This window comes from Hyla sarda, chromosome 5, assembly GCF_029499605.1.
Source record: "Hyla sarda isolate aHylSar1 chromosome 5, aHylSar1.hap1, whole genome shotgun sequence".
Classification (NCBI taxonomy): domain Eukaryota; kingdom Metazoa; phylum Chordata; class Amphibia; order Anura; family Hylidae; genus Hyla; species Hyla sarda.
This window is the reverse complement of record NC_079193.1, coordinates 132,376,210-132,403,149: the sequence shown is the minus strand read 5'-3', so window position 1 is coordinate 132,403,149 and position 26,940 is coordinate 132,376,210. Positions and strand designations below refer to the sequence as shown.

At 41.8% G+C, this 26,940-nt stretch overlaps 1 protein-coding gene across 3 annotated transcripts in view; it reads left to right on the top strand.

The window, feature by feature from the left end:
• TNS3 (tensin 3) overlaps positions 1–26,940 on the top strand; it is a 356,556-nt gene that overhangs the window by 315,582 nt on the left and 14,034 nt on the right. For all 3 annotated transcript variants that reach the window (XM_056520279.1, XM_056520280.1, XM_056520281.1), the window contains exons 24-27: positions 10,061–10,147; positions 15,213–15,344; positions 18,433–18,528; positions 25,019–25,096. In XM_056520279.1, the coding sequence (XP_056376254.1) occupies positions 10,061–10,147; positions 15,213–15,344; positions 18,433–18,528; positions 25,019–25,096 (393 nt within the window). The remainder of the gene's footprint in view (positions 1–10,060; positions 10,148–15,212; positions 15,345–18,432; positions 18,529–25,018; positions 25,097–26,940) is intronic.

Here is a 26,940-nt window from a genome sequence, read left to right as displayed (position 1 = left end):
CACCTAGGGGTAAGAACCCATCTTTGATTTCACGTTGTCATAACTGATAAACTGTCTTCACTAGGGGCGCACCTCCTGTTGTTTTTTCTTTTCTATATTAGTTAATCCTTTCAGGAAGTTGGAGATTGCCTCGTCAGGTCAAAGGGATCTGTCTTCAAAGCATCGTAGAGAGATTGCATCAATAGAGAGGCTTCTGGTATCCATGACCTGTATGGGTTGAATTTGTTTTCGAGTAAGGTGTCTGGTACCTTGTTAGATGCAGTGGTCAAGGAACACAACTGAGGTGGAACACCACTGAAGTTTCTGTTTTAAGGCTTTGCAGCCTTTGTTGGCTAGGTAACTTTCAGAATGTTTTTCTGCAGATGGGAAGTTTTCAGCACATAAAAGAAGTTCATCCATGTAGCTAAGAAGTACCACAGATGGGTTCTGTTCTTGCCAGATGGATAGGATGAGAGTCATGGCTTTAGGAAACTGGCTGGGGGAGTTTTGAGCTCCTTGGGGCATGACAATCCAAGTGTACTGCTGTTCTTTATGGGTGAAGGCGAATAAATACCATCATCTGAGATCCAAAGGTATGCTAAAGATAGCATTGCTGAGGTTGACAACCGTGAAATACTTTGCAGTAGGGGGAACCCTTGACAGCAGAGTATGGGGTTTGGGGACAATAGGAGTGTCTCGTACCGTGGCTTCCTTCACGGCTCTAATATCTTGAACCATCCTGTACTTCTCAAGTTCCCCTTTGGCTGTCTTTACTGGGGTTTTCTGGGCAGCGGGGCTCCTGGCTTGAGAGTTACCATGACATGTGGGACCTTAACCACTTAGGGACCTAGGGCATACAGGGACGCCCTGGTACTTAAATACCCAGGGCGTACCTGCGGGGACTGGACCAGGATGACTGCTGATATCTATCAGCAGGCACCCCGTGCAAAACCCTGGGGGGGGGGGGGGGTCCTGATACCCCTCCATATCGTCAATTCAGACCGGCGATTCCGGGTCAATTGGGTCTCTGGTGACCTGGAAAAAAAAGGGTGAATGGGGATGCCACCTCATGATCACGTGATTGATCGGTTGGAACTACTGGCCAATCGCTGCCCTGCTGGGTGGCGATTGGGGCTGGCGGGGGTTTCCTGCCTCTCCCTGGCCCGGCGGGGGTCCCCTCAGGAGCGGCGGTGGCAGACCCAGTGCCAGGAACGGTGGCAGCGGTGGCGGCAGTCCCGGTGGTAGGATACAGTAGAAGGTGAGGCTGTTGCTTAGCAACAACTCTCAGCATGCACAGCCAAAGGGCATGCTGGGAATTGTAGTATTGCAAGTGCTGAAGATAACTACAACTTCAAGCATGCCCTTTTGTAGTCTGTGCATGCTGGGGGTTGTAGTTATGCAACAGCTGGAGACACATTTTTTCTATGAAAGAGTGTGCATCCAGCTGTTGCATATCTACAACTCCCAGCATGCACGGACTACCAAAGGACATGCTGGGAGTTGTAGCAGTGTGCCTCCAGCTGTTGCAAAACTACAACTCTCAGCATGCCCTTAGACTGTCAATGCATGCTGAGTGTTGCAGTTGTGCAACAGCTGGAGACACATTGATTGTGAAACAGAGTTTGTGTCCTAACTCCATGCTGAGTGTGCCTCCAGCTTGTGCAAAATTACAAATCCCAGCATGCAGAGAGACTGTACATGCCAGGAGCTCTAGTTTTGCAAAAGCTGGAAGTACAATGGTTGTGAAACACTGAGTTAAGTAACAAACTCTGTGTTGCGCAACCAATGTGCCTCCATCTGTAGCATAACTACAACTCCCAGCATGTATGGTCTGTCAGTGCATGCTGGGAGTTGTAGTTTTGCAGCAGCTGGAGTTTGCCCCCCCCCCCCCCCCCCCATGGGAATGTACAGGGTACATTCATACGGAAGGGGGTTTACAGCAAGTTTTCTGCTGCTAGTTTGAGATGCGGGAAATTTGTTCCGCCGCAGCTCAAACTCCCAGCTCAAACTCACTGTAAACCCCCGCCTGTGTAAATGTACCCTAAAAACACCGCACTTCACAAAATAAAAAGTAAAACACTACATATACCCTTACACAGTCTCCCTCCCCCCAAATAAATTTTTTTTTAAAAGTCTTGTACGGCACTGTTTCCAAAACTGAGCCTCCAGCTGTTGAAAACAACTCCCAGTATTGTTGAACAGCCATTGACTGTCAAGGCATGCTGGGAGTTTAGCAAAAGCTGGAGACACCCTGTTTGGGAAACACTGCTGTAGTGTATTTTGGTGGCGGATGCAAATCCCCAATTTAGGCCTCAAATGCGCATGGCGCTGTCTCACTTTGGAGCCCTGTCGTATTTCAGGGCAACAGTTTAGTGCCACATATGGTGTATTTCCGTACTCGGGAGAAATTGCGTTACAAATTTTGGGGGGCTTTTTCTCCTTTTACACCTTATGAAAAAGTAAACTGGGGATCTACACCAGCATGTTAGTGTAAAAAAAAAAAAATTTCAACATTCTGTTGTTGCCCCATACTTTACATTTTCACAAAAAAGACCCCCAAAATTTGTAAAGCAATTTCTGCTAAGTACGGAATTACCTCATATGTGGGTGTTAAGTGATCTGCTGGCGCACAACATGGCAGTGAGAGCGCACCATGTACATTTGAGGTCTAAGATGGGGATTTGCACAGGGGTGGCTGATTTTTCAGCAGTTCTGACATAAACGCAAAACAATAAATACCCACATGTGACCACATTTTGGAAACTACACCCCTCATGGAATGTAACAAGGGGTATTGTGAGCCTTAACACCCCACAAGTGTTTAACACATTTTCATTAATGTTGGATGTGAAAATGAAGAAAAGATTATTATTATTTTTTTTTTATAAAATGCTGCTGTTACCCTACATTTTTCATTTTAACAAGGAAGAATAGGGAAAAAGCCCCCCCAAAATTTGTAGCCCCATTTCTTCTGAGTAAGAACATACCTTATATGTGGATGTAAAGTGCTCTGCGGGCGAACTACAATGCTCAGAAGAGAGGGAGCGCCATTGCGCTTTTGGAGAGAATGTGTCCGAAATTGAAGGCCATGTGTGTTTACAAAGCCCCCATAGTGCCAGAACAATGGACCCCCCCACATGTGACCCCATTTTGGAAACTACACCCCTCACAGAATTTTATAAGGGGTGCAGTGAGCATTTACACCCCACAGGTGCCTGACAGATTTTTGGAGCAGTGGTCCGTGAAAGAAAAATTAAAATTTTTATTTGCACAGCTCACTGTTCCAAAGATCTGTCAAACGCCAGTGGGGTGTAAATGCTCACTGCACCCCTTATTAAATTCTGTGAGAGGTGAAGTTTCCAAAATTGGGTCACATGTGGTGGTGGTGGTGGTGGTGGTGGTGGTGGTGGGGGTCCATTGTTGTTGCACCACGGGGGGCTTTGTAAACGCACATGGCCCCCGACTTACATTCCAACCAAATTCTCTCTCCAAAAGAACAATGGCGCTCCTTCTCTTCCGAGCATTGTAGTTCGCCCGCAGAGCACTTTACATCCACATATGGGGTATTTCCATACTCAGGAGAAAAAGCCTCCCAAAATTTGTAACCCTATTTCTTCTATTATCCCTTGTGAAAATGAAAAATTTGGGGTAACATCAGCATTTTAGAGAAAAAAAATCTAATTTTTCATTTTCACGTCCAACTTTTAGCGGAAATTTGTCAAACACTGTACCCCTTGTTACGTTCCTTGGGGGGTGTAGTTTCCAAAATAGTATGACATGTTGTTGGGTTTTTATTTTGCTGTTCTGGCACCATAGGGGCTTCCTAAATGTGACATGCCCCCCAAAAACCATTTCAGAAAAACTCATTCTCCAAAATTCCATTCTACTGCGCCCACTGAACACTTTACATACACATATGAGGTATTTCCTTACTCGAGAGAAATTGGGTTACAAATATTGGGGGCTTTTTCTCCTTTTAATCCTTGTAAAATTTCCAAAACTAGGTCTTCAAGAACACACGAGAATAAAACAATGAATATTTAGAATTCTATCCTTCACTTTTCTGGTTTTCCTGTGTGAACAACTAAAGGGTTAACACACTTTCTGAATGCATTTTGAATACTTTGAGGGGTGTAGTTTTTATAATGGGGTCATTTATGGGTATTTCTAATATGAAGGCCCTTCAAATCCATACTGAACTGGTCCCTGAAAAATTCCGATTTTGAAAATTTTGTGAAAAATTGGAAATTTGCTGCTGAACTTTGAAGCCCTCTGATGTCTTCCAAAAGTAAAAACATGTCAACTTTATGATGAAAATATAAAGTAGACATATTGTATATGTGAATCAATATAGCATTTATTTGTTATGTCTATTTTCCTTACAAGCAGAGAGTTTCAAAGTAAAAAAAAATATGCTAAATTTTCAAATTTTTCATGAAATTTTGGGATTTTTCACCAAGAAATGATGCAAGTATCGACAGAAATTTACAAAATTTGTGCAAAAAATGCCAAGGTCCTTAAGGGGTTAAGTTTGCCAATGTCTGCTGGACCAGTTGACCAGAGATTGACTGACTGGTATTCGGGTAAGTACATCTGATGGGATTGTAGAGGTGGGAGTTTTATGGAGAGCCAACATGATCAGGATGGAGCATAGAGCAGAGACATCCTTGGAGGGGATGAGATGGATATATTTCCATCTTTGCTAAATTTGGAGTCTGGAGAGAGCGTCTGCTCCTAACAAGTTGAGTGGACAAGTGTCTGAAACTACAAATCTGGCCAGTAAGTGGGAGAAGTTGGCTATGCAGAGAGGCTTTGTGAGGGGATTTGTTCGGGAGACACAATCAACCCTTACACATGGCACATCTATATTTGATAGGAAAAATTCAGTTGGCAGGTCTTGGGCCCTAATTACACTTCTGGCTGCACCATTGTCTATAAGAAAGGTTGTAGGGTGCCTTTCAATGGGTAGTGTCACTTTAGCCAGAGGGCCATGACTGTTGGTTGAGGATACAGCCATAGAAGGTGAGTGAGACACAGGCTTGCCCAAATCCTATGGTAGCTAATCCTGTGTAGGTCTAGAGTTTTATGTGGGCCATTGGGTTGTTCCTATTGGTAATTGGCCAATTATTGACCTTGTGGAGCCCCAGAGTTTCTTGGGGGCTTGCAATCACGTTTATAGTGGCCAGGCTTGTGGCAGTTGTAGCAGACTACAGGTTGGTGTCGTTCTGGCGGTGGGCAGTTGGTGGGGAGATCCCCATTCATCATAAGAGGGGTAGGTTTCTTGGTGAGAGCTTGGCTAGATTCTAAGCCTTTTGCCACAAAGAGTAGGGTATCAAGTGTCAGCACTCTGTTTTCTTGGCATGATAGAACAAGGCCCTTCTTTACCGGGTCCTTTAGGCAATTAACAAAAGCAGAGGATAACATTTTTTGAATGTGATTTGTTGGGTGAGTCAAATCCAAGATCTTGAAAGAGTTGCTTGAGTCGGGCAGTATTTTTCAACAGATTCACCTTTCTCCTGGCCAATATCATGGACACTAGTTGCTTGATCTGCTAATTTTCCTTGGGCCCATTTTAATAGGCGCTCACAGAAGTAGGTGCCTGACTGGTAGGTAGTCTCCTCAGGGTAGTGTCCTCTCTGGAGATGCAGTTCCATAATTGGCCAGTAAGCATCACCAGCCTTAATCTGACATAGGCTCTGTAGAGTTAGATTATTGAATTTCCCTGATACAAAGGTAGCTGCTTGGGATGGGTTAAAAGTAACATACATAGTATGGGCATCAGGAGGGGCATTGCCTTGTGCATTTCCATCAAGCCGCCTCTGGGTATAAAAGGTATTTCTGATAGGGGTCTCGGAAAGGCTGGCTTGATTAACCTCTTAAAGGGGTTCTCCGCTCCTCAATGCAAGCCTACGGGAGGGGGCGTGATAGCTGTCACGCTCCTGGTCTGATTACGGGCGACCACCAGGCTGGCGGCTTGTGACGTCACGCCTCCGCCCCTGTGTGACGTTACGCTCCGCCCCTCAATGCAAGCCTATGGGAGGGGGCGTGACAGCTATCATGCCCCCTCATGTAGGCTTGCATTGAGGGGCGGAGAACCCCTTTAAGAGGTTAATCAAGCCAGCCTTTCCGAGACCCCTATCAGAAATACCTTTCATACCCAGAGGCGGCTTGATGGGGCCACAACGGCCGGGACCCGTGGCTAATAGCGCGCGGTAATGATCACGGTGCCGCGCGCTATTAACCCTTTAGACGCGGCATTCAAAGTTGAACGCCACATCTAAAGTGATAGTAAATCACTGCCGGTTAGCTCAGGGGACTGTTCAGGATGTCCGCGGCGAAATCACGGCATCCCGAACAGCTCTGGGACACAAGGGGGGTCTCCTACCTTACCTCCTCGTGTCCGATCGCCGAATGACTGCTCAGTGCCTGAGATCCAGGCATGAGCTGTCAAGCGGCAGAATCATTGATCACTGGTTTCCTATGAGAAACCAGTGATCAATGTAAAAGATCAGTGTGTGCAGTGTTTTATAGCCCCTATGGGAGCTATAACACTGCAAAAAAAAAGTGAATAAAGATCATTTAACCCCTCCCCTAATAAAACTTTGAATCACCCCCTTTTCCCATTTAAAAAAAAAAGTGTAAGTAAAAATAACCATATGTGGTATCGCCGCATGCGGAAATGTCTGAATTATAAAAATATATCATTAATTAAACCGCACAGTTAATGGCGTACGGGCAAAAAAATACCAAAATTCCAAAGTCCAAAATAGTGTACTTTTGGTCACTTTTTATATCATGAAAAAATGAATAAAAAGCGATCAACAAGTCCGGTCAATACAAAAATGTTACCGCTAAAAACTTCAGATCACGGCGCAAAAAATGAGCTCTCATACTGCCCCATATGCGGAAAAATAAAAAAGTTATAGGGGTCAGAAGATGACAATTTTAAACATATACATTTTCCTGCATGTAGTTATAATTTTTTCAGAAGTACAACAAAATCAAACCTATAAAAGTAGGGTATCATTTTAATCGTATGGACCTACAGAATAAAGAGTGTGTCATTTTTACCAAAAAAGGTACGAAACAGAAGCCCCCAAAAGTTACAAAATGGCGTTCTTTGTTTTTTTTTTTCAATTTTGTCTCACAATTTTTTTTTCCGTTTCGCCGTAGATTTTTGGGGTAAAATGACTGTCATTACAAAGTAGAATTGGTGTTGCACAATATAAGCCATCATATGGATTTTTAGGTGCAAAACTGAAAGAGTTATGATTTTTTAAAGGTAAGGGTGCGTTCACACGGAGTAATTCAAGATTCATTTACTCAAGTAATTCCTCTTGAATTCTCCACTCCAAATTAATGCACATCTCCTCTGCCCATTGACTTTAATGTTTTTTCCGCTGTCCTGTTCACACTGCAGAAATTCTGCTAGCGGAATTACGACGCTGAATTCCGTTGCGCTTTAAGAATGAGCATGTTCGTTCTTCAAGCGGAATCCGCTAGCAGAAATCAATAGAAGTCAATGGTAAAAAAAAATTCTGCCCGACATAGTTTTCGCGCAGAATTTGCGCAGAGATGGCTGAAAAACCCTTCACTTCTTTCTCCCCCATTTCCACGCGAAAATAAAATACTTTTTTCCGCCTGTAAATTTTTCGCCGTGAATTACTCTTGATTTACTCCGTGTGAACGCACCCTAAGGAGGAAAAAATGAAAGTGCAAAAACCCTGGTCCTTAAGAGGTTAAAGATTGACATACAGAAGCGACCAGGTGTAATCAGGTCTACCTGCTGCTTGGAACGGGTCACGGGTGCTTGAGCACCTGCTATGAGGGCAACCCCTGGAGTGGAAACATAGCTGTCCACTAGGGTGGCTGCATTAGGGCTGGTTCTATCCCTCCAGTACCTACATTGGTCTTGTCCTCTGAGAATTGCTCCTCTTCCTCCCCCCATTAATAGAGTGAGGGAGGAGGGGTGTAGGAGGAACATGGTAGGAGCCATCAGGATTAAGCGCAGTATACATGGGAGTAGGCCTTCCAGGTATAGCAAGATGGCTGCCAGGGGTGGGGCCAGAAGTAGGAGTATTGGGTGACCCAAGATGGCTGCCAGGGGCTGAGGAGGGAGTACCCATACTTCCAGGTATACTAAGGTGACAGCCAGTTCCGAATACGGAAGGGGCAGGTGTTTTCAGGTCATTACTGGGAGCGGAAACTGGGTGTGGCCTATGGGCACCACAACTTTAACACGTATCGTATCTCACCAGGGGGCGTTCTGGGCACCACAATTAAAACACATCCACCCTGGTTTGCCATAATAGGGCGGTGGCTGACTTAAAACATTGATGGACGTTGGGGGCATTTCATCAGCATTAAGACATTTATGCTACTCATATACCTTCTTATCCCCCTATTCTATTTCTTGTTCTTACCAATTTTCCTTGTGCACATATTTTGCTGTATTAAACCATGCTTCTGCCCTCTTCAGCAGATTATTATCAACTAAAAATCCTTTCTTCTCTCTGAGAATTTTATGCCACATTTCTGGCTGCATATCACATATTTTCATTAGTTTTCTCAACTTTTTCAAGTTTTCTTCACCCTCTCTCTCTGCCACCAGATCACATGCTAAAATCCCTCTCTCCGGCTTTACTTGTTTCTGTCCCATCCTTACTTTGGACCTCCCAGTGGGAGCCCAAACAGATCTGCTGCTCTTCTTTGCTCTTCCTCTCACAGCCCTCTCTGGCTGTTCTTGGTGGCAGGGGCACCTAACTGGCTCACTCTCCTTCTCACACACATAAACAGCTATGACAGGGAGGGTCATGGAAATGTCTTATAGAAAGAGAAACTCTCGTGTTATACCTTCCTGTATACACGCTTGTTTAAGACAAGCCTTACTGCAGTGGCTGTTTTGAACTACTGGAGTCCTGCACCTACTCACTAATACCTCTATTTAACAGAAAGATCTGTAGCAGCAGTTATTTATCTCATATTCAGTTTCCCTGAAACCCAACCCTCTTCTCGAGCAGTTTCCCTGAAACCCAACCCTCTTCTCGAGCACACACACACATACCCAGGCAACAGGTTTGGCAAAAGAACTTTTACTTGTCTTGTGTGTTGGCCGAATGCCAGTCAACCAAGTCATAAGGCAGGCCAAGTGGGGAGACAGTGTACTGGCTAGGTTACAACAAGAAATGTGTCCGACCATACTTTTAGAGTTTATCAAGCCCTTCTGCCTCCTTCTGCGTTTGGTTTGGCTCAAGCCTCGTCTCACGACTGACTTCCGGTTCAATACTCGGGGTCCCTGTTTGGGCGCCAACTGAAGTAGACCTCTCCTTCAGGACCTAGTGGATATCTGTTCCCTTCTGAAATCAATTATTATTTGTTGCATGCATCGGAGTGAATAACACACTGACACGATAGTTCAGTACAGAAATTCTTCCTTCTCTTTATTACAACATTCCACATGGGTTTATAAAGACTTCAGAATTAACATAAATTACCACCCACATTATCGATTAATTATTAGTGACGCGTGTGTGTCTTAGTCTACATGTATATAGCTTTTTTATTAACTTTGTTCTTATTCTCAAATATCCAAAATATCAGGTTGACATGACTTATTTTTCTACAAACATTTAAATCTTGGGTACGCCATGAAGATGATTTCTGTCAGGTCAGCTAATTTTGAGCAAAAAGAGCTAAGAATGTAAAATATGACATTTTATACCAATTAAAATATATATGTATATGATTATATATATTATATCCATTACATATACGCTGAAGTAGATTTACTATTATACAATTTTGAAAGGGTGCCAGTAATTTTGTCCAGCCCATTTTTGGAGTTTGGTGTGACATTATGTCCAATTTGCTTTTTTTTCCCCACCCTTTTTTTGGTTTATTTCAAATACACACAAAGGGAATAAACATGTGCATAGCAAAACATGTGTTACTGCAATCCTTTTCTGTGAGAAATACTTCATTTTCTAGAAAAATTTCAGGGGTGCCAACATTTACGGCCATGACTGTGTGTGTGTATAGATAGATAGATAATGTTTTATATATTTTATTCTTTGTTTTTCAGAACATTCAACAGATAAACACATGACTGTAAAATTTGTGCAGGACACTTCCAAGTTCTGGTACAAACCTGATATTTCAAGAGAACAAGGTATATTTTATTCTTTAGGCTCTTTTATGAGCTACAGTATGGCTGATATGTCAGTAGTGTCACAGAAAGCTTAGGAAATACACATATAATAATTGGAGATTCTAGACAGTTTAGTTGAGCAACTGCTGCAGCCCCATAAAATTATTGCTTAGCAGATGTATTGCCATGTATTATGCAGATTCAAACAGTTTATTGTATTGTATTATGTCACAAAGCACCCTACTCCCAGCGTGCAGGGAATTTGGTACTGGTGGTGAAAGGGTTAAAAATGAATTACTTGCCTGCCCTAGACCAAAAATATTGCTATAGTAACATAGTTCATAAGGTTGAAAAAAGACCAGAGTCCATCAAGTTCAACCTATATCCCTGAGTCCCTACTGAGTTAATCCAGAGGAAGGAAAAAGTACCTCATACTAGAGTTAAAAAATCCTTCCCGACTCCAATATGGCAGTCAAAATAAATCCCTGGATCAACGTTCTGTCCATATAAATCTAGTATACATAACCAGCGATGTTATTACTCTCCAAGAATGCATCCAGACCCGTTTTGAACTCTTTTACAGAGTTCACCATGACCACCTCCTCAGGCAGAGAATTCCACAATCTCACTGCTCTTACAGTAAAGAATCCCCATCTGTTGTGGTGTAGAAACCTTCTTTCCTCTAGACGTAGAGGATGCCCCCTTGTTATAGACAGTCCTGGGTATAAATAGATCATGGGAGAGATCTCTGTACTGTCCCCTGATATATTTATACATAGTAATTAGGTCTCCCCTAAGCCTTCATTTTTCTAAACTAAATAACCCTAATTCTGATAATCTTTCTGGGTACTGTAGTCCTCCTATTCCCCGTATTACTCTGGTTGCCGTCTTTGAACCCTCTCCAGCTCCACTATATCTTTCTTGTACACTGGTGCCCAGTACTGTACACAGTATTCCATGTGTAGTCTGACTAGTGATTTGTACAGAGGTAGAATTATTTCCTTGTCGTGGGCATCTATGCCCCTATTGATGCACCCCAGGATTTTATTAGCCTTGGCAGCAGCTGCCCGACACTGGTCACTACAACTATATTTACTGTTAACTAAGACTCCTAAGTCCTTTTCCATGTCAGTCGTCTCAAGTGTTCTCCCATTTAATACATAATCGCAGCCCGGATTTTTCCTCCCCATGTGCATTACCTTACATTTATAAATCCCTCTTTAACACCACCCACAATTATTTATCAAGATATAGCTAATATTCTAGCGCTGCCACCACCAAAACATTTTACAAATGGAGTGCTTTGGTCCCCTAACAAATAGATAACACAAAAACCCACAAACTGATTTAACCCACAAACTGATCTGTGTGATTTCTACTGACTAACAAAATAGTCTAATAAGGTAAAGTAAGTCTTTACCAGACTTAGGCTGGGTTCACACTACGTTTTCTCCCATACGGGAGCGCATACGGCATGGGGGAGCTAAAACCTCGCGCTCCTGTATGCCTTCGTATGCGCTCCCGTATGTCATTCATTTCAATGAGCCGGCCGGAGTGAAACGTTCGATCTGGTCGGCTCATTTTTGCGCCGTATGCGCTTTTACAACCGGACCTAAAACTGTGGTTAACCACGGTTTTAGGTCCGGTTGTAAAAGCGCATACGGCGCAAAAATGAGCCGACCGGACCGAACGTTTCACTCCGGCCGGCTCATTGAAATGAATGACATACGGGAGCGCATACGAAGGCATACGGGAGCGCGAGGTTTTAGCTCCGCCCTGCTGTATGCGCTCCCGTATGGGAGAAAACGTAGTGTGAACCCACCCTAAGACCTGGTTTACATATTGTGCTATGTAAGGCTGGGTTCACATCACGTTTTTGCCGTACTGTTTTCAATCAGTTTTTCTAAAGAAAACCGTATGGGAAAAAATAAAACGGATGGAACTGTAGGGGGAAAAGTAAACGCGTGCGTTTTTAAGCCATTTTTAAACCGGAGACAAAGCCGTGGTCAACCACGGTTTTGACTCTGGTTTAAAAACCGTACTGCAACCGCATAACTTTTTTCTTTACATGGACGTCAATGGGAAACACACATGTATATGGTTCCATACGGGGAACTACTTACGGTTTTTACTTTGCACATGTGCATTTTCATCCTAAAGTCCCCACCCAACACCCCTCCCATTAAAAGTGGACAAAATTTTAAAAAACGTTTTGTTTTTTTTTAAAATAAAAACGGACAGAACCGTATGCAGTTTTAAAAACTGTTCCATCCGTTTTTTGTTTTTTTTGCCATACGGTTTTCTTTAGAAAAACTGATTGAAAACAGTACGGCAAAAACGTGATGTGAACCCAGCCTAAAGGAGAGTGTTGCTTTACATTGTCATAAGTGCTACAATGTTGCATCTATATATATATATATATATATATATATATATATATATATAATGGATTTTTTTTTATCACATATGTAATGTTTTATTTTAAATAAGGTGTTCTACAATTTTTTTTTTTTCAATGTGGGAAATAATAAAATCGAAAAAAAATTGAAGAAAAAAACGTATGTTAAAAGATAGATATATACTTCAGCAAGTGGTAAAAATCTGTATCAGACCGAAATAAATTATGACAAATGATTGTTAGGACAAAAAGTCTCTTTTCAACTTTCAGATGCAATGTCAACTCTTGTCCTTGGCCTATGCCTGGTAAGTGAATAAGACTGAACTGCAATACCAGACATGGACAAGAGGGGCAGTGATTCTGTGAAGAAAAAAATGCAGAAATGGTTTTCTAATCTTATACTGCAACTTGTAGGGCTAGTGATTGATTTTTATATATGAAGTGACAGCTGTAGTAGTGCTGGGTGGAATGACCAAAAATGTTTATCACAGTATTTTTCAAACTTATGGTGGTTCCACAGTATTTGAAGATATTTTATTAATGTTTTCACTAATTTCCCACTATACCCCTGCATCCACCCCACCTCAGATGAATTATCAGCCGCAGTGTGCTGGGGAATTAATCATAGAAGTCCCACAAGTGCTGCTCTGTTTTTCCTCTCTCCCCCAGCTGCAGCACTGTCCCCACATCGGGGGACTAATCATGTTACCCACAGGCGCTGCTCTCCTTCTCCTCTTGTGAGCTGCGGCACTGGACTTCTGTTCGGAGAACGGAAGCTGTGCAGCGCCCACTGGCTATCTGCTCTTGCAGGGGCAGCTCACAACTCATTTCCAGTGCCGCAGCTCACAGGAGAAGGAGAACAGCGCCTACTGGTAACATGATTAGTCCCCCGTTGTGGGGACAGCGCTGCAGCTGATAGTTCATTCATTTGAGGGGGGAGGAGCCCGACCGGTATTGCGGTATAGGGAAAAATGCATATCGTACAGAAAAAACACGCTGGAACCATGTGAACCGGTATACTGCCTAGCACTAAGCTGTAGTCTACAAGATTCCTTAGGGATACAGCCAATTTTATTTTAGTGTTTTCGCTTTTTCCTCCTTGCCGTCTAAAAATCATAACAAATTTTTTGCGATGTGATCTGTGGTTTTATTTGGTACCACTTTTGTCCATATGTGATCACATTTTAGAATTTTTTGGAATGTAATGCAAAGGACGAAGGGGCACTCCCCCCGTCTGGAGAAGAAAAGGTTTAGTCTCAAGGGGCGACACGCCTTCTTTACCATAATGACTGTGAATTTATGGAACAGTCTACCTCAGGAACTGGTCACAGCAGAAACAATTAATAGCTTTAAAACAGGGTTAGATACATTCCTGGAACAAAATAACATTAATGCTTATGAAGAAATATAAAATCCCATCCCTTCCCCAAAATCGCGCCACACCCCTTCCCTTCAATTCCCTGGTTGAACTTGTTGGACGTATGTCTTTTCCCAACCGTACTAACTATGTAACGTGGCCAAAACACAGCAAATTTTTTTTTATGTTTACGCCTTTCACTATACGGAATCATTTACATTATATTTTGATAGTTTGGGCATATACACGCATGGTTTTTTTTTTTACGCTTCTCGGGGGTAAAAAGGGAAGAATTTGCGTAGCATCATGCTGCCTGAGCCCTGAGTCATCAGAATGGTCCCCAGCAGCTCCTTCCGCAGCACTAGCTTTTCTTAATTGGTATAGGTCTCACTGTTTGGGAAAAGTCTATCAATCAGGTCTGTCTGGGGCCACCCTAGGGGCTTTCGGCAACCATATTTTGGCAGCATGAAAGCAATGACAGGTTCCCTTTAATGTTTTCCTTTGGGCTTCAGCAGTATCTTAATAGTATGAATCAGTCAGTAGTGCTACAAAAAGTTGCAGTGTAACCCAGGCCTGAAAACCATTTTTTCATTTGGTGCTTGTTGATGTGGTGGTATAGTACTTTTTTCTTTTAGAGCACTTGAATAGTCTGGTAGATTAAATAACAAGGGCTATGTGTAAAGATTTGTAGGAGCATGCTGACATTTAACACAATAAAACTGCAGGATATGTCAGACTGGATAGATATCTTTTTAGATACAGTGCCCTTATTGTTTATCTTGGCTTTGCTTAAATCAAGTTCAATTCTAAAATGTCTTCTTTTCTTATGTCAGTTTTCGTTGCTTATATATAATAATATTTGTTATTTTAAATGTAAGAGGATAAATAACTGTAGTCTGCTGCTGAGCCTATTCTGCTCTACAGTGTGCAGTGATGGTCATGGAAATGTTACCACACTTGTCCATACTGGCATGGCATTTTTCAAGAGCATACCATTCCCTCTTCAATGAGTTTGTTTGTAGAAACTATAGCATGTTTGCACTTGTAAAGTCAGGTACATGGAATTTCTGTGCCAGGAATATTTTAAAGAAGCAGTTGGTGTTTTTCTTTCTGTCTTTTCCCCTCTTATATCATTATTGATTTATTGTAGAAGAAGCACTGTTTAGATTTTAAAGATCATTTTTCTGCATCACTTGTTCTTGACCGAAAAGTTTTTTTCCAATATGTGTAAACTTTTTCTTATGGGAAAAGGCGAATGCATTAGTAAATGTTATCATTATTTAAAATTATCTTCTGATGTAACTCCTGTCAACTTTCTCACTTTCATTTAGCTATTGCTGTTCTTAAGGACAAGGAGCCTGGCTCATTTATTGTTAGAGATAGCCATTCCTTTAGAGGAGCATATGGCTTGGCTATGAAAGTTGCTACACCACCTCCATCAGTTGTGCAGCTGAACAAGAAAGGTATGGAAATGTCCTATAAATATAACATCTTATCGATGAATATTGCATGATAACACTTTTAACAAAATCTATCTTCCCCCTGTAGTGATTATAAAATATAATATTGGTTCCTTAAAGGTGTACTCCACTGCTCAGCGTTTGGAACAAACTGTTCCGAACGCTGGAGCTGGCACCGGCAGCTCGTGATGTCGTAGCCCAGCCCCCTCATGATGTCACGCCCCACCCCACAATGCAAGTCTATGGTAGGGGGCGTGACAGCTGGGCGTGACGGCATGAGGGGGGTGGTGCTATGATGTCATGAGCTGCCGCCTCCAGCGTTCGAAACAGTTTGTTCCAAACGCTGAGCAGCGGAGTGCCCCTTTAAGAGAATGGCATAAAGAGGCTTCTTATTAAGACAATCCCTTTTAAAGAGAAGGTGGCTTTTTTACCCCTTGCTATCAGCTGAAATCCCTGGGTAAAGCTGCATTTAGACCCACATTTCACTACTGGGCAAATGTGGTACTGTATGCTGGCATTTCAGAGCATATAATGTGTGTATTAGGTTTTCAATAGGGATCGACCGATTATCGGTTTGGCCGATATTATCTGCCGATAATCACGATTTTGGGCATTATCGGTATCGGCAATTACCTTGCTGATATGCCGATAATGCGCCGCCCCCACCACGCCGCGACCGCCCACCCGCCTCACTCCCCCGCGTCGCACCCCCCACCGCACCGCCCTGGCCCCAATTCCTCCCCCATCCCCGGTTTTATAATTACCTGTTCCCGGGGCCCGGGGTCAACGCTACTTCTGGCTCCTGCTGCGTCCTGCATTACGCTGTGTGCAGTGACAAGATGCGACGTCACCGTGCACAGTGACAGCTCAGGAGGACGCCACCGGAGCCAGATGTAGAGTGGGCCCCAGGAACAGGTAATTATAAAACCGGGGATGGGGGAGGCAATGGGGCCGGGGCGGTAGGGGGCGCGGTGGGGGAGGGGGGGTGGAGGTGATAGGACTCAGGACCCCCGGACAGGCAGGGGGAGAGAAGCGGGTGGCAGCGGCGATCTATGGCACCGCAAAAGCCGCTGCAGTTAATTGATTTTAAGCTCCCGCTTTAAATCAATGATCTGCAGCGGTGTGTGGGGGGGTTGTAAATAGGCGATAACTTATACTGATAAGCCGGTGTAAGTTATCGTTTATCGGCCCTAACCTCCACAGATTATCGGTATCGGCCCTAACCTCCACAGATTATCAGTATCGGCCCTAAAAAAAACAATATCGGTCGATCCCTAGTTTTCAAGAATGAAGCCACTCTGCTAGAAACATCAGTATGTGCTGCTTATGTTTGTGTTAAAGGACAGGCGTTTTCATAATGAGAAAACTATGTTAGGGATACTGGCAACCTTGAATGTACAGTGCTGTGAAGAAGCATTTTCCCCTTTCCTTATTTCTTAATTTTTTTGTACATTTGTCTCACTTTAATGTTTCAGATCATCAAATAAATGTTAATGTTGCGCAAAGATATCGAAAGTAAACACAAAATGTAGTTTTTAAGTGATCATTTAGTTTCTTATGGGAAAAAAGCTATCCATATATTCATGGCCCTATGTGAAAAAGTAATTGCCTAATAAATGTAAAAACTGGTTTTGCCACCCTCAGCAGCAACAACTGCAATAATGATAAACTGGCACTGAATCTCATCTCTATAGGGTTCAAGTCCAGACTTTGACTAGGCCACACAAGGCTTGCTGGTGTTTTTAATCATTTCCCTGCTGCAGAACTTTTTCAGCTTAAGGTTCTACAGGATTTTTTGGTAGAGAGCAGAATTCATAGGTCCATCATTCACAGCAAGTTGCCCAGGTCCTGAAGCAGCAAAGCAGCTCAAGACAATAACATGGACACCACCATATTTAACTGGTTGTATGAAGTTATTTTTCTGGAATACTGTTACTTTTATGCCAGATGTAATGGGACACACACCTTCTGGAAAGTTCAGCTTTTGTCTAAGAAGTCCATAAAGATGTTTTTGGTATAAGTAAAACAAGCCTTAAAGGAAAATGGTCACTCATTCACCTGCACTAAAAGCCGATACACCGGGTTATAGTGCGGGTGAACAGTAGACTGATGCGGGGTCTCAGACTCTTTTAGCTCGGACTTGCGCTCTGGAGGCGGGCCCACCAGCTGGATTTAAATGTTCATAAGCGCTGGTCATGTGAGCACTCGTGCCTACTGAGCACTCACGTGACCAACGCTTATGAATATTTAAATCCAGGTACTGCAGGGAGATTGCGGGGGATCCCTTTGGATAGGGGATAAAAATGTCTAAATCCGGAATACCCTTTTAATTTTCTTTTAAGTTAACAGTGTTTTTTTTTTACCTTGGAACTCTGCCATGGATGTCATGGAAGGCCTTCAGTTCTTTAGATGCTGTTGTGGCCTATTTTGCGACCTCTTCTCTTCCTGAGTCTTCTCTGTGCTCTTGGCGTAATTTTAGGCAGGGCACTCCTGGGAAGGTTCACCTTCCTTTTTCAGTCATGTGATACAATAGGAACTACAGTTTGTGCAAGAAAAAAGATGGACCATAGTGCAGTTATGTGTAACTTAATAACAATATGGCCTAGGGTTTGTATACAAGTCACTGACAGGGAATCTGATGGCCCATTTTAAAGCTGTACTGTCTAAAATAAGAGAAGTTTTATGTTTAAGCACATAGGGGTAGATTTATCAAAACCCGTGTAGAGGAAGAGTGAAGCAGTTGCCCATAGAATCCAATCAGATTGCTTCTTTCTTTTTTAAAAAGGCCTTTAAAAAATAAAAGAATCGATCTGGTTGGTTGCTATGGGAAACTCTTTCTCTACACAGGTTTTAATAAATCTCCCCCATAGGCCCTGATTTATCAAACTGCCTGAAATCAAAACTCTGGTATACCTCATCACCAGCAACCAATCACAGCTCAGCTTTCATTTTACATTTTAACAAGAACTTAAGAAATTAAAGCTGAGCCGTGATTGGTTGTTTTGGGTAAATCCAGGCAGTTTGGTTTTCAGGCGGATAAATCTGGGCTATAGTATAATAATAAAGTCACATTTTCATCTTCTTTTAATAGGTGGAGATTTGACAAATGAACTTGTCCGTCACTTCTTAATCGAATGCATTCAGAAAGGTGTCCGCTTGAAGGGATGCCCCAATGAACCATATTTTGGTAAGACTTTCGCTTTCCTTTTTCTACAGTTACAATCTTCTTATTAAAGTGGTTGTCTGTGATGCAGAAAATGTATTATCTCTTCTGCTCTACGGCAGTTCACTTCCTCCATGCGCACGTCTCTGCACTAAATCTTCTGACACAAAAGGGGCCGGTACCAAATCACGATCATCACATTGGGACAAAACCATTCCAGCATAAAATGTCCATAAGCTTACATTGTTGCTGATGTTATGGTGACATCATGCAGCTATTGCACATGCATGCTTAACTTTATCTCATCTTGGATCCAGGCAGCGACACAAGGTACTCGTGCCTCCTGTGCAGTTTTTCCCAATAACCAAATTCGCTTTAATATTAGAATCCCTTACATACATCATTATTGCATTCACACATATAGTTTCATTTTATTCCAACAACAGCTTCTTGGTGCATATTATATAAGGTCTAGATGGACGGATACCCAGGGCCCGTTTTAAGTTTTTAGACTGTGTGGCCCTGGGCAAAAATAAAAAATGGGGTCCCCAGATTGCGTGACCAAAGATCACCATGCTGCGTTCCCTGAACTGTGCTTTATCTCAGCTAATGTGAGTAAATGGGATTGTGCTGCAAACCCCAAATGGCTGACACTAACTACAACATGGGAAACGTAATAATTCTATCCAGAATGAATGTGTGGCTGTGGTAATTTGGGGGTCACAATGTGACCCCATTTAGTGCAAATCAGCTCCTCCCTTTGCAAGAACGAAGTGCACGGACAGCTGTAGAGCAACAGCAACCTGTAAGGACACATGTAGAGAAATCAAGCCCAAAACGGCATCATAAAATGTATGGTCACAGGGTCAAAGAAAGCCATACATATTTTATGATGCCATTTTAAGGGTTTAATAAACCACCTGAAGAGCAAGAACTTAATTGTGCTGGATTTCTCAACATTCTATATTTACTTACATTAGCTGAGATTCAGCACGATTCAAGGAGACCAACACGGTGATCTTTGAATGTGCAACCCATTTTTGCCATGTAGCCTAACCTAATATTGTTACCTTGTTCTTTATACAGTAATAGTCACCGCACACAGATAGGCAGCATTGAGAAGATCACTGTTTATCAGTAATAGTGCCCACATATACTATAAGGCTATGTTCACACGACGGAATGTCCACACGGAGAATCTCTGCGGGGCATATTATGTTGGTGCTAGGACCGCACAGGAATGTGTTGTCTCATAGACAGCTCCACACAAAGAAGGAACATGTTCATTCTTTGTGTGGACACAGGAAATGGAATTTCCGTGCCGGAAACATCTGGCACAGAAATTCTGCCATGTGCACAGAGCTTCAGAATCCTGTTGAGTTCAACGGGACTCTGCTGCAGCGGAATCTCCATGCCGGATTCCAATGCGGAATCCGGCATGGAAATACCGATGTGTGAACATGGCTAACAGTGATCTTCTTAGTGCTGCCTATCAGTTATTGCGCCCACATATACTTTAACAATGATCTTCTCAGTGCTGCCTGTCAGTAAAAGCACCTACATATACTATAACAATGATCTTCTCAGTGCTGCCTGTCAGTAAAAGCACCTACATATACTATAACAATGATCTTCTCAGTGCTGCCTGTCAGTAAAAGCACCTACATATACTATAACAATGATCTTCTCAGTGCTGCCTGTCAGTAAAAGCACCTACATATACTATAACAATGATCTTCTCAGTGCTGCCTGTCAGTAAAAGCACCTACATATACTATAACAATGATCTTCTCAGTGCTGCCTGTCAGTAAAAGCACCTACATATACTATAACAATGATCTTCTCAGTGCTGCCTGTCAGTAAAAGCACCTACATATACTATAACAATGATCTTCTCAGTGCTGCCTGTCAGTAAAAGCACCTACATATACTATAACAATGATCTTCTCAGTGCTGCCTGTAAGTAATAGCACCCACATATACTATAACAGTGATCTCAGTGCTGCCTGTCAGTAAAAGTGCTCATTTTATTCTTTTCCCAGTAATAATTTTCCCTCTTAATGTCCCGCACTGTAATAATGTCCTTTTTGTGCCCCTTACTATATAATAATGCCCACCTTCATGCTCCTTACTGTACTAAAGATCACGGTACAAAAACATTTATGTATGGCGCAACCAAAAAAATACTATTTGTCTGGGGAAATTGATAAGAAAACCACAATTTTGCAAAGTTTGGAAGGTTTTGTTTTCACGCTGTACACTTTACGGTAAAATTGACATGTTTTTTTATTCTGTGGGTCAATACAATTAAAATGTTACCCATGATTACATACTTTTCTATTATTGTACCGCTTTAAAAAAATCGCAAACTTTTTAACCAAATTTGTATGTTTAAAATCCCTCTATTTTTCCGTATAAGCGGTGGTATGAGGGCTAATTTTTTGCACTGTGATCTGTACTTTTTATTGATACCACATTTGCATATATCAAACTTTTAATACATTTTTTATAAATTCTTTGGGAATAAAATGTTAAAAAAAAAAAAGCTGCAATTTTTTTTCTATGTTCACGACGTTCACCATACGGGAAATTAACATTATATTTTAATAGTTCAGATATTTACGCACTCGGCGATACCAAAATATGTTTACAAAAAAAAATGTTTAAACTATTTGGTGGTAAAATGGGGAAAAAGGGACAATTTACATTTGTATTGGGGGAGGGGATTTTTCAAATTTTTACTTTTTCACTTTTATTTTTACTCTTTAATAGTCCCCATAGGGGACTATTTATAGCAATAATTTGATTGCCAATACTGTTCAGTGCGCACTGATCAGTATTATCGGCTATCTTCTGCTCTGGTCTGCTCGATCTCAGACCAGAGCAGAAGATGGGTGGAGGCAGGTGAGGGAACCTCCGTCCCCCATTATGGAGCGGCAGCGCTGCGGGCGATCTGATCATCCACTTTAGTGACCGCACTCCCGCAGATGCCGTGATCTGTACTGATCACGGAATCTGAGGGGTTAATGGCGAACATCCATGCGATCACGGATGTGGACCATTACCGTCGGGTCCCTGGCTGCTATCAGCATCGCTCCATTGCTGTATGGACCCACAATTGTATGGACCCACAGAATAATGAAAACCTGTCAGTTTTAATATATTATTAGCAACAAAAAATAGCAGCACTGCAATCTTACTTTCATGGGGATAACTAACATCTTAACCATATCTAAATGGTGCTGCGGGCCTATAGACTAATACTACAGTATAGCTCGATAAATAGACATTGTATACTTAAGGGAAAAATCTTGAGCCATAACTACTGATAAAAGAATTATTTTTATTAATATATTTTAAAATCACAACTGTGACTAATGAATATGTATTGCATAGAAACCAAAATAAATGAATGTAAACAGATGAACAAATCCGAAAAAAAGGTGGTGGAACAGGTGCAAGTTATATGACAATGCTAGTGCATAATATATAAATAAATAAATGAGAGCTGCAGCAGCAATAGTGGGTGTCTAGCAATAATGTCACTACGACAAAAAAGAGACGGGTGTGTAACCTCTACTACTATAGGATCCAGCTACCCGCCATGGATCGCTGGGATAGACACCACAGGTGCATAAAAGTATATTGCACTAACTATGCTGCCTCTCACTTACCCATAATGGAGTCCTGACACCAACGCACCTTTCGTCAGCCCGGATGAAACTCACCGCTCCCCGCCTCGTCACAGCCATAGCGCGCAGGTCACGGATACAGCATATCCGAACATGCGCGCTTGGCTTCTTGACACCCGGAGAGACAGTGCAAGGAGTCGGGCCCGGCGCATGCGCACTTGACAGAATCGGCGCTCGCGGCTAAAACATAAGGTAATACCACTAAAATGCCCTAAATCCTCACACCAACTAAGGACCATATGAATGTAAAAAAAGTATCCATTATTGCTGCTGACAGTCTTTACTACCATACTTATAAGAATATTTAAGACCAAATTAATACGATAACAATATATACTACCAATAACAGTCTAAATAAAATTTTTAATATATGAAAACTATATGCACAGCATGAAAACTAAAATCCTCCAAAATTTGCAAAATTGCAGTTTTCTTTTCAATTTCCCCACAAAATAATATTTTTTTGGGTTGCACCATACATTTTATGGTACAATGAAAGGTGCTATTACAAAATATAATTGATGGTGCAAAAAAAACCAAGCCCCATATGGGTCTGTGGATGGAAAAATATGAGTTATGCCAAAAATCTAAATTAGCTGTGTCCTCAAGGGGTTAAAATCTTAAATTACACCCCCCACCCCACCGACCAACACACACCGCCACATCCACTATATCTGTTAGTGGATCCACACTGGGTAGGCAGCGATATATGTGCTGGAATTTAATATTTATCACCCCCCTCTCCATACTTTCACCTATTACCTTCACCTTCTTGATTCTTTGTACAGAGCAGACTTACTATGGATCTTTCAAGACCTGCGATGACATCATCAGGAGTCCTAGCCTATAGGAGTCATTGCAGGTCCTAGAAGGTTAATAGTAAGTCTATTAGTTCTCTCTATGGGCTCTCTGCAGCTCGGACAGCTTTAGGGCTATAATCACACTACTGTATTTTGCCGCCATGTAATGACAACACGTGCACTATGAATAGTAATAGCCTTTCACGTCGTCAGCATCTAGGATTCTCCCTTGGCTTAGCAGCATTTTTGCTAGATCCAGTCCCACCTTGTGTTGAAGAGGCTTATGTGCTGATATTTTAGGTGTGAACAATGTTTTTATGTTACATTTTATTGGATGACATCAATAATACATCAGATTACTGAAAGGTTAAAGCTGACCTGTCATTTGAAATTAATTGCCAGGATATGCTGCCGTGTGTGTACATCAGGAGCAGCACTATTTCTGGCCATTGTATAACATTGTTTATGGTATTTTAGCAGATTTCTTCTACAGGCTTTATCTGTTACTTTCAGTTCTCTCAGAGCTGGTGGGCAGAGCCTAATGTCTAAGGTGTATCCCATGCACCGCACAGACACGGAGGATGAGAGCCTACACTTTTATATCTCTATACACAGCTGGATCCAAAGCATGAGTAGTCTGATGTTTATAAAGCCCCAAGATGAGGCCTGTGCGTGCTCTCTCTCTCACTCTCTTTCTCTCCCCTTCCCTCTCTCCCTCATTCCTCCCTCTCTCTCTCTCTCTCTCTCTCTCTCCCTCCCTCCCTCTCTCTCCCCCTCTCCCTCTCTCTCCCCCTCTCCCTCTCTCTCCCCCTCTCTCCCCCTCCCTCCCCCTCTCTCCCCCTCCCTCTCTCTCTCTCTCTCCCTCTCTCTCTCTCCCTCTCTCTCTCTCTCTCTCTCTCTCTCTCTCTCTCTCTCTCTCCCCCCCTCTCTCCTCCATTCCTCTCTCTCTCTCTCTCTCTCTCTCTCTCTCTCTCTCTCTCTCTCTCTCTCTCTCCCCCTCCCTCCATTCCTCTCCCTCCCTCCCTCCCTCCCTCTCTCTCTCGCTCTCTCTCTCGTTTGTTGAAATTACAATGCCCTTTTAAGGCAACTCTGCTTATAATAGTGTCACTAATAGGAAACACTTTAGAGTAAGCTTACACTATTTAGGTTTTAGAGAAAAGCAGCAGCCAATTCTAATACTGAACAACCTTGAAATGTCATTTTTATGTAAATTTTACAACCTTTTACAGTTCAAAACAATGTGAACAATAAGAACTAGAGTAACCAAGCAGCTAAATAGGCCTCTCCAGCTACATAAAGGGAAGCTGATGTTTCGGCTGAGAACCTAATTATTTTTACATGACTTCATGTTAAAGAGTACCTGTCACCAAATAAACTTTTCTAAACTAACTCAGGCTATGTTCCCTAACTATTCCTAACACTCCTCCCACCCTCAAAAAAAATTCTGAGCTTTAAAAACCTCTGTATCTTACCTTTCTTTTTGCTCACATAGTGAAATTTCCCAGCAGGAGAAAGTGGGCTTTTCCCAGCAGGCTTGACATCACTGAAGCCTGCTATGGGACCACTTCCACCCTCACATCGTTGCGGTGCTGTGATAAATAGAAGACCTTAAGCTCCGTGCAGCAGCTTTCAGTCTGTCTTTCAGTGAGGCTCTGTGCAGCTTTCAGAGATGCTATTTGCAGCTGCTTTCATTGAGGCTGTCAATCAAGCTCAGTGCAGAGAAACACTTTCTGAGTTTGATCTCCTGCCATTATAAGCAGGAGACCAGAATCTGATATTTTGACCAGATGGAATGTGTTCTGGCCAAGAAGGGAGACCCCTGATGGCCAGAAGTATACAGCAGAAAAACTAACTAAAAAAACATGTATTTTTTTTTTTTTATTATTATTTTTTTTTTATGGAAGCCAATTACTAAATAATTGGTATAAGAAATCAAATATTAAAAAGCATGTTTAATGACAGTGTCCATGTAATCCTATAGTTAAATCCTTAAATCTAACCTGTATTTGCTTTTAACTTTAGGGAGTTTGACGGCTTTGGTTTATCAGCATTCGATCACTCCACTGGCACTGCCATGCAAATTACTCATCCCTGACAAAGGTATGTGTACTTCAAGTATACAGCCCCCTTCGCCATTCCTTTTTTTTTTTTTTTTTTTTTTTTAAGTCTTTTATTGTGTTATTATAAGTCTTTTATAGTCTTATTATAGTCAAGACATATGTTCAGTGTCGTAAACATATATTATCAATTTTTGAGCATTCGCATATTTATTTTCTTTTGATACTGTTTGTAAAGATATGGTTTGCTGAGGGATAGGTTTAATGCCTATTCAGTGGTCCCTAAAGTTACAATAAAAATGGCATCTAGGACAAACATTGTATGTTTAAACCATTTTAAACCATAACTTACTGGGAAACTAGCAATTGGTTCTAATGTCTCTGAAATGTCAAATCAAAATAAGAAAAAAGGGTGATTATCTATATTGGTTATCTTGTATAATTTTTTCTATAAAGCCCTTGGATATATGTCAGAAATAGCTGCTAGAAATCACTTTATCCATAGTGATCAGGCACTTCTTCAGGGTCCTGTACTGTACACACAGTTTACCATAGATACAAAATAGAGCCCACCCTCACTGGTTGGCAGGAAGAAGTCCTTAAGGAGCAGTACAGTACTGCTCTATACTGTAGCAAAGCTTATTAGACTGTAAATCAGTGCATGCACGTCAATAATACAAGGGTTTTGCCAGTAAAAATATCCAGCCCGATCAAATCCTTTAGCCATTCACACAAGACATGGGTCCAGACTGTTTTTGGCATTGTATATTTGAGTATTTTCTCCAGTTACAATGGTCCAGGAAAGATATTGTACCTGGGGCAATTGTACTCTTGGACTTTTTTTTTTTTCTTTTTCTTTTTTACAAATCAACCGGTGCTAGAAAGTTAAACAGATTTGTAAATTACTTCTATTAAAAAAATCGTAATCCTGCCCGTACTTATTAGCTGCTGAATACTAAAGAAAAAAATATTTTCTTTTTGGAACACAGAGCTCTCTGCTGACATCACGACCACAGTGCTCTCTGCTGACATCTCTGTCCATTTTAAGAACTGTCCAGAGTAGGAGAAAATCCCCATAGCAAACATATGCTGCTCTGGACAGTTCCTAAAATGAACAGAGATGTCAGCAGAGAGCACTGTGCTAGTGATGTCAGCAGAGAGCTCTGTGTTCCAAAAAGAAAATAATTTCTTCTGTAGTATTCAGTAGCTAATAAGTACTGGAAGGATTAAGATTTTTTTAATAGAAGTAATTTACAAATCTGTTTAACTTTCTGGCACCAGTTGATTAAAATAAAAAATAAAGATTTCCGCTGGCGTACCCCTTTTGAGGTTTAGGTTGCAGTTTTGCTTTAATTTTATAGAATGTTTTAGTTTTAATCACAGTACATAAACAAGGAAAACATGACAAGAACTGCAGGAAAAAACACATCAACTATGTCATGATGGAGCAGCACTACTGCACAGTAGAATAATGCATTTTTTTGTTGCTGTTGACATTTTCTAAACTTACAGTTTGCAGTGGTGCTTTATGGTGTAGCGCTCTCGTACTCTAGTCTGTGGTGTTTGAACACACCATTAGGTGTATGTACAGTATCTTGCGCATATTTGACATTTAAAGATGTGTTCAGTAATTTAGTTCACATTTAACTTTGCAGCATAAAATCTGCTGCTTCAAATCCCGTGCACCAAATACGCGTGGGATACTGTATGTGTGATATTGTACATGTGAATAGACTCATAGACCCAGATGTATATATAAAAAAAAAAAAGGAAGATGCTTGTACATCATGCCATATCCAGAGCAGGGTTTATTAGAGCCCCAGCACAAGCTGTGCAGATATTGTAGATATCTGTAAGGGGTGTCACAACATGACAACCCTTCTTCAA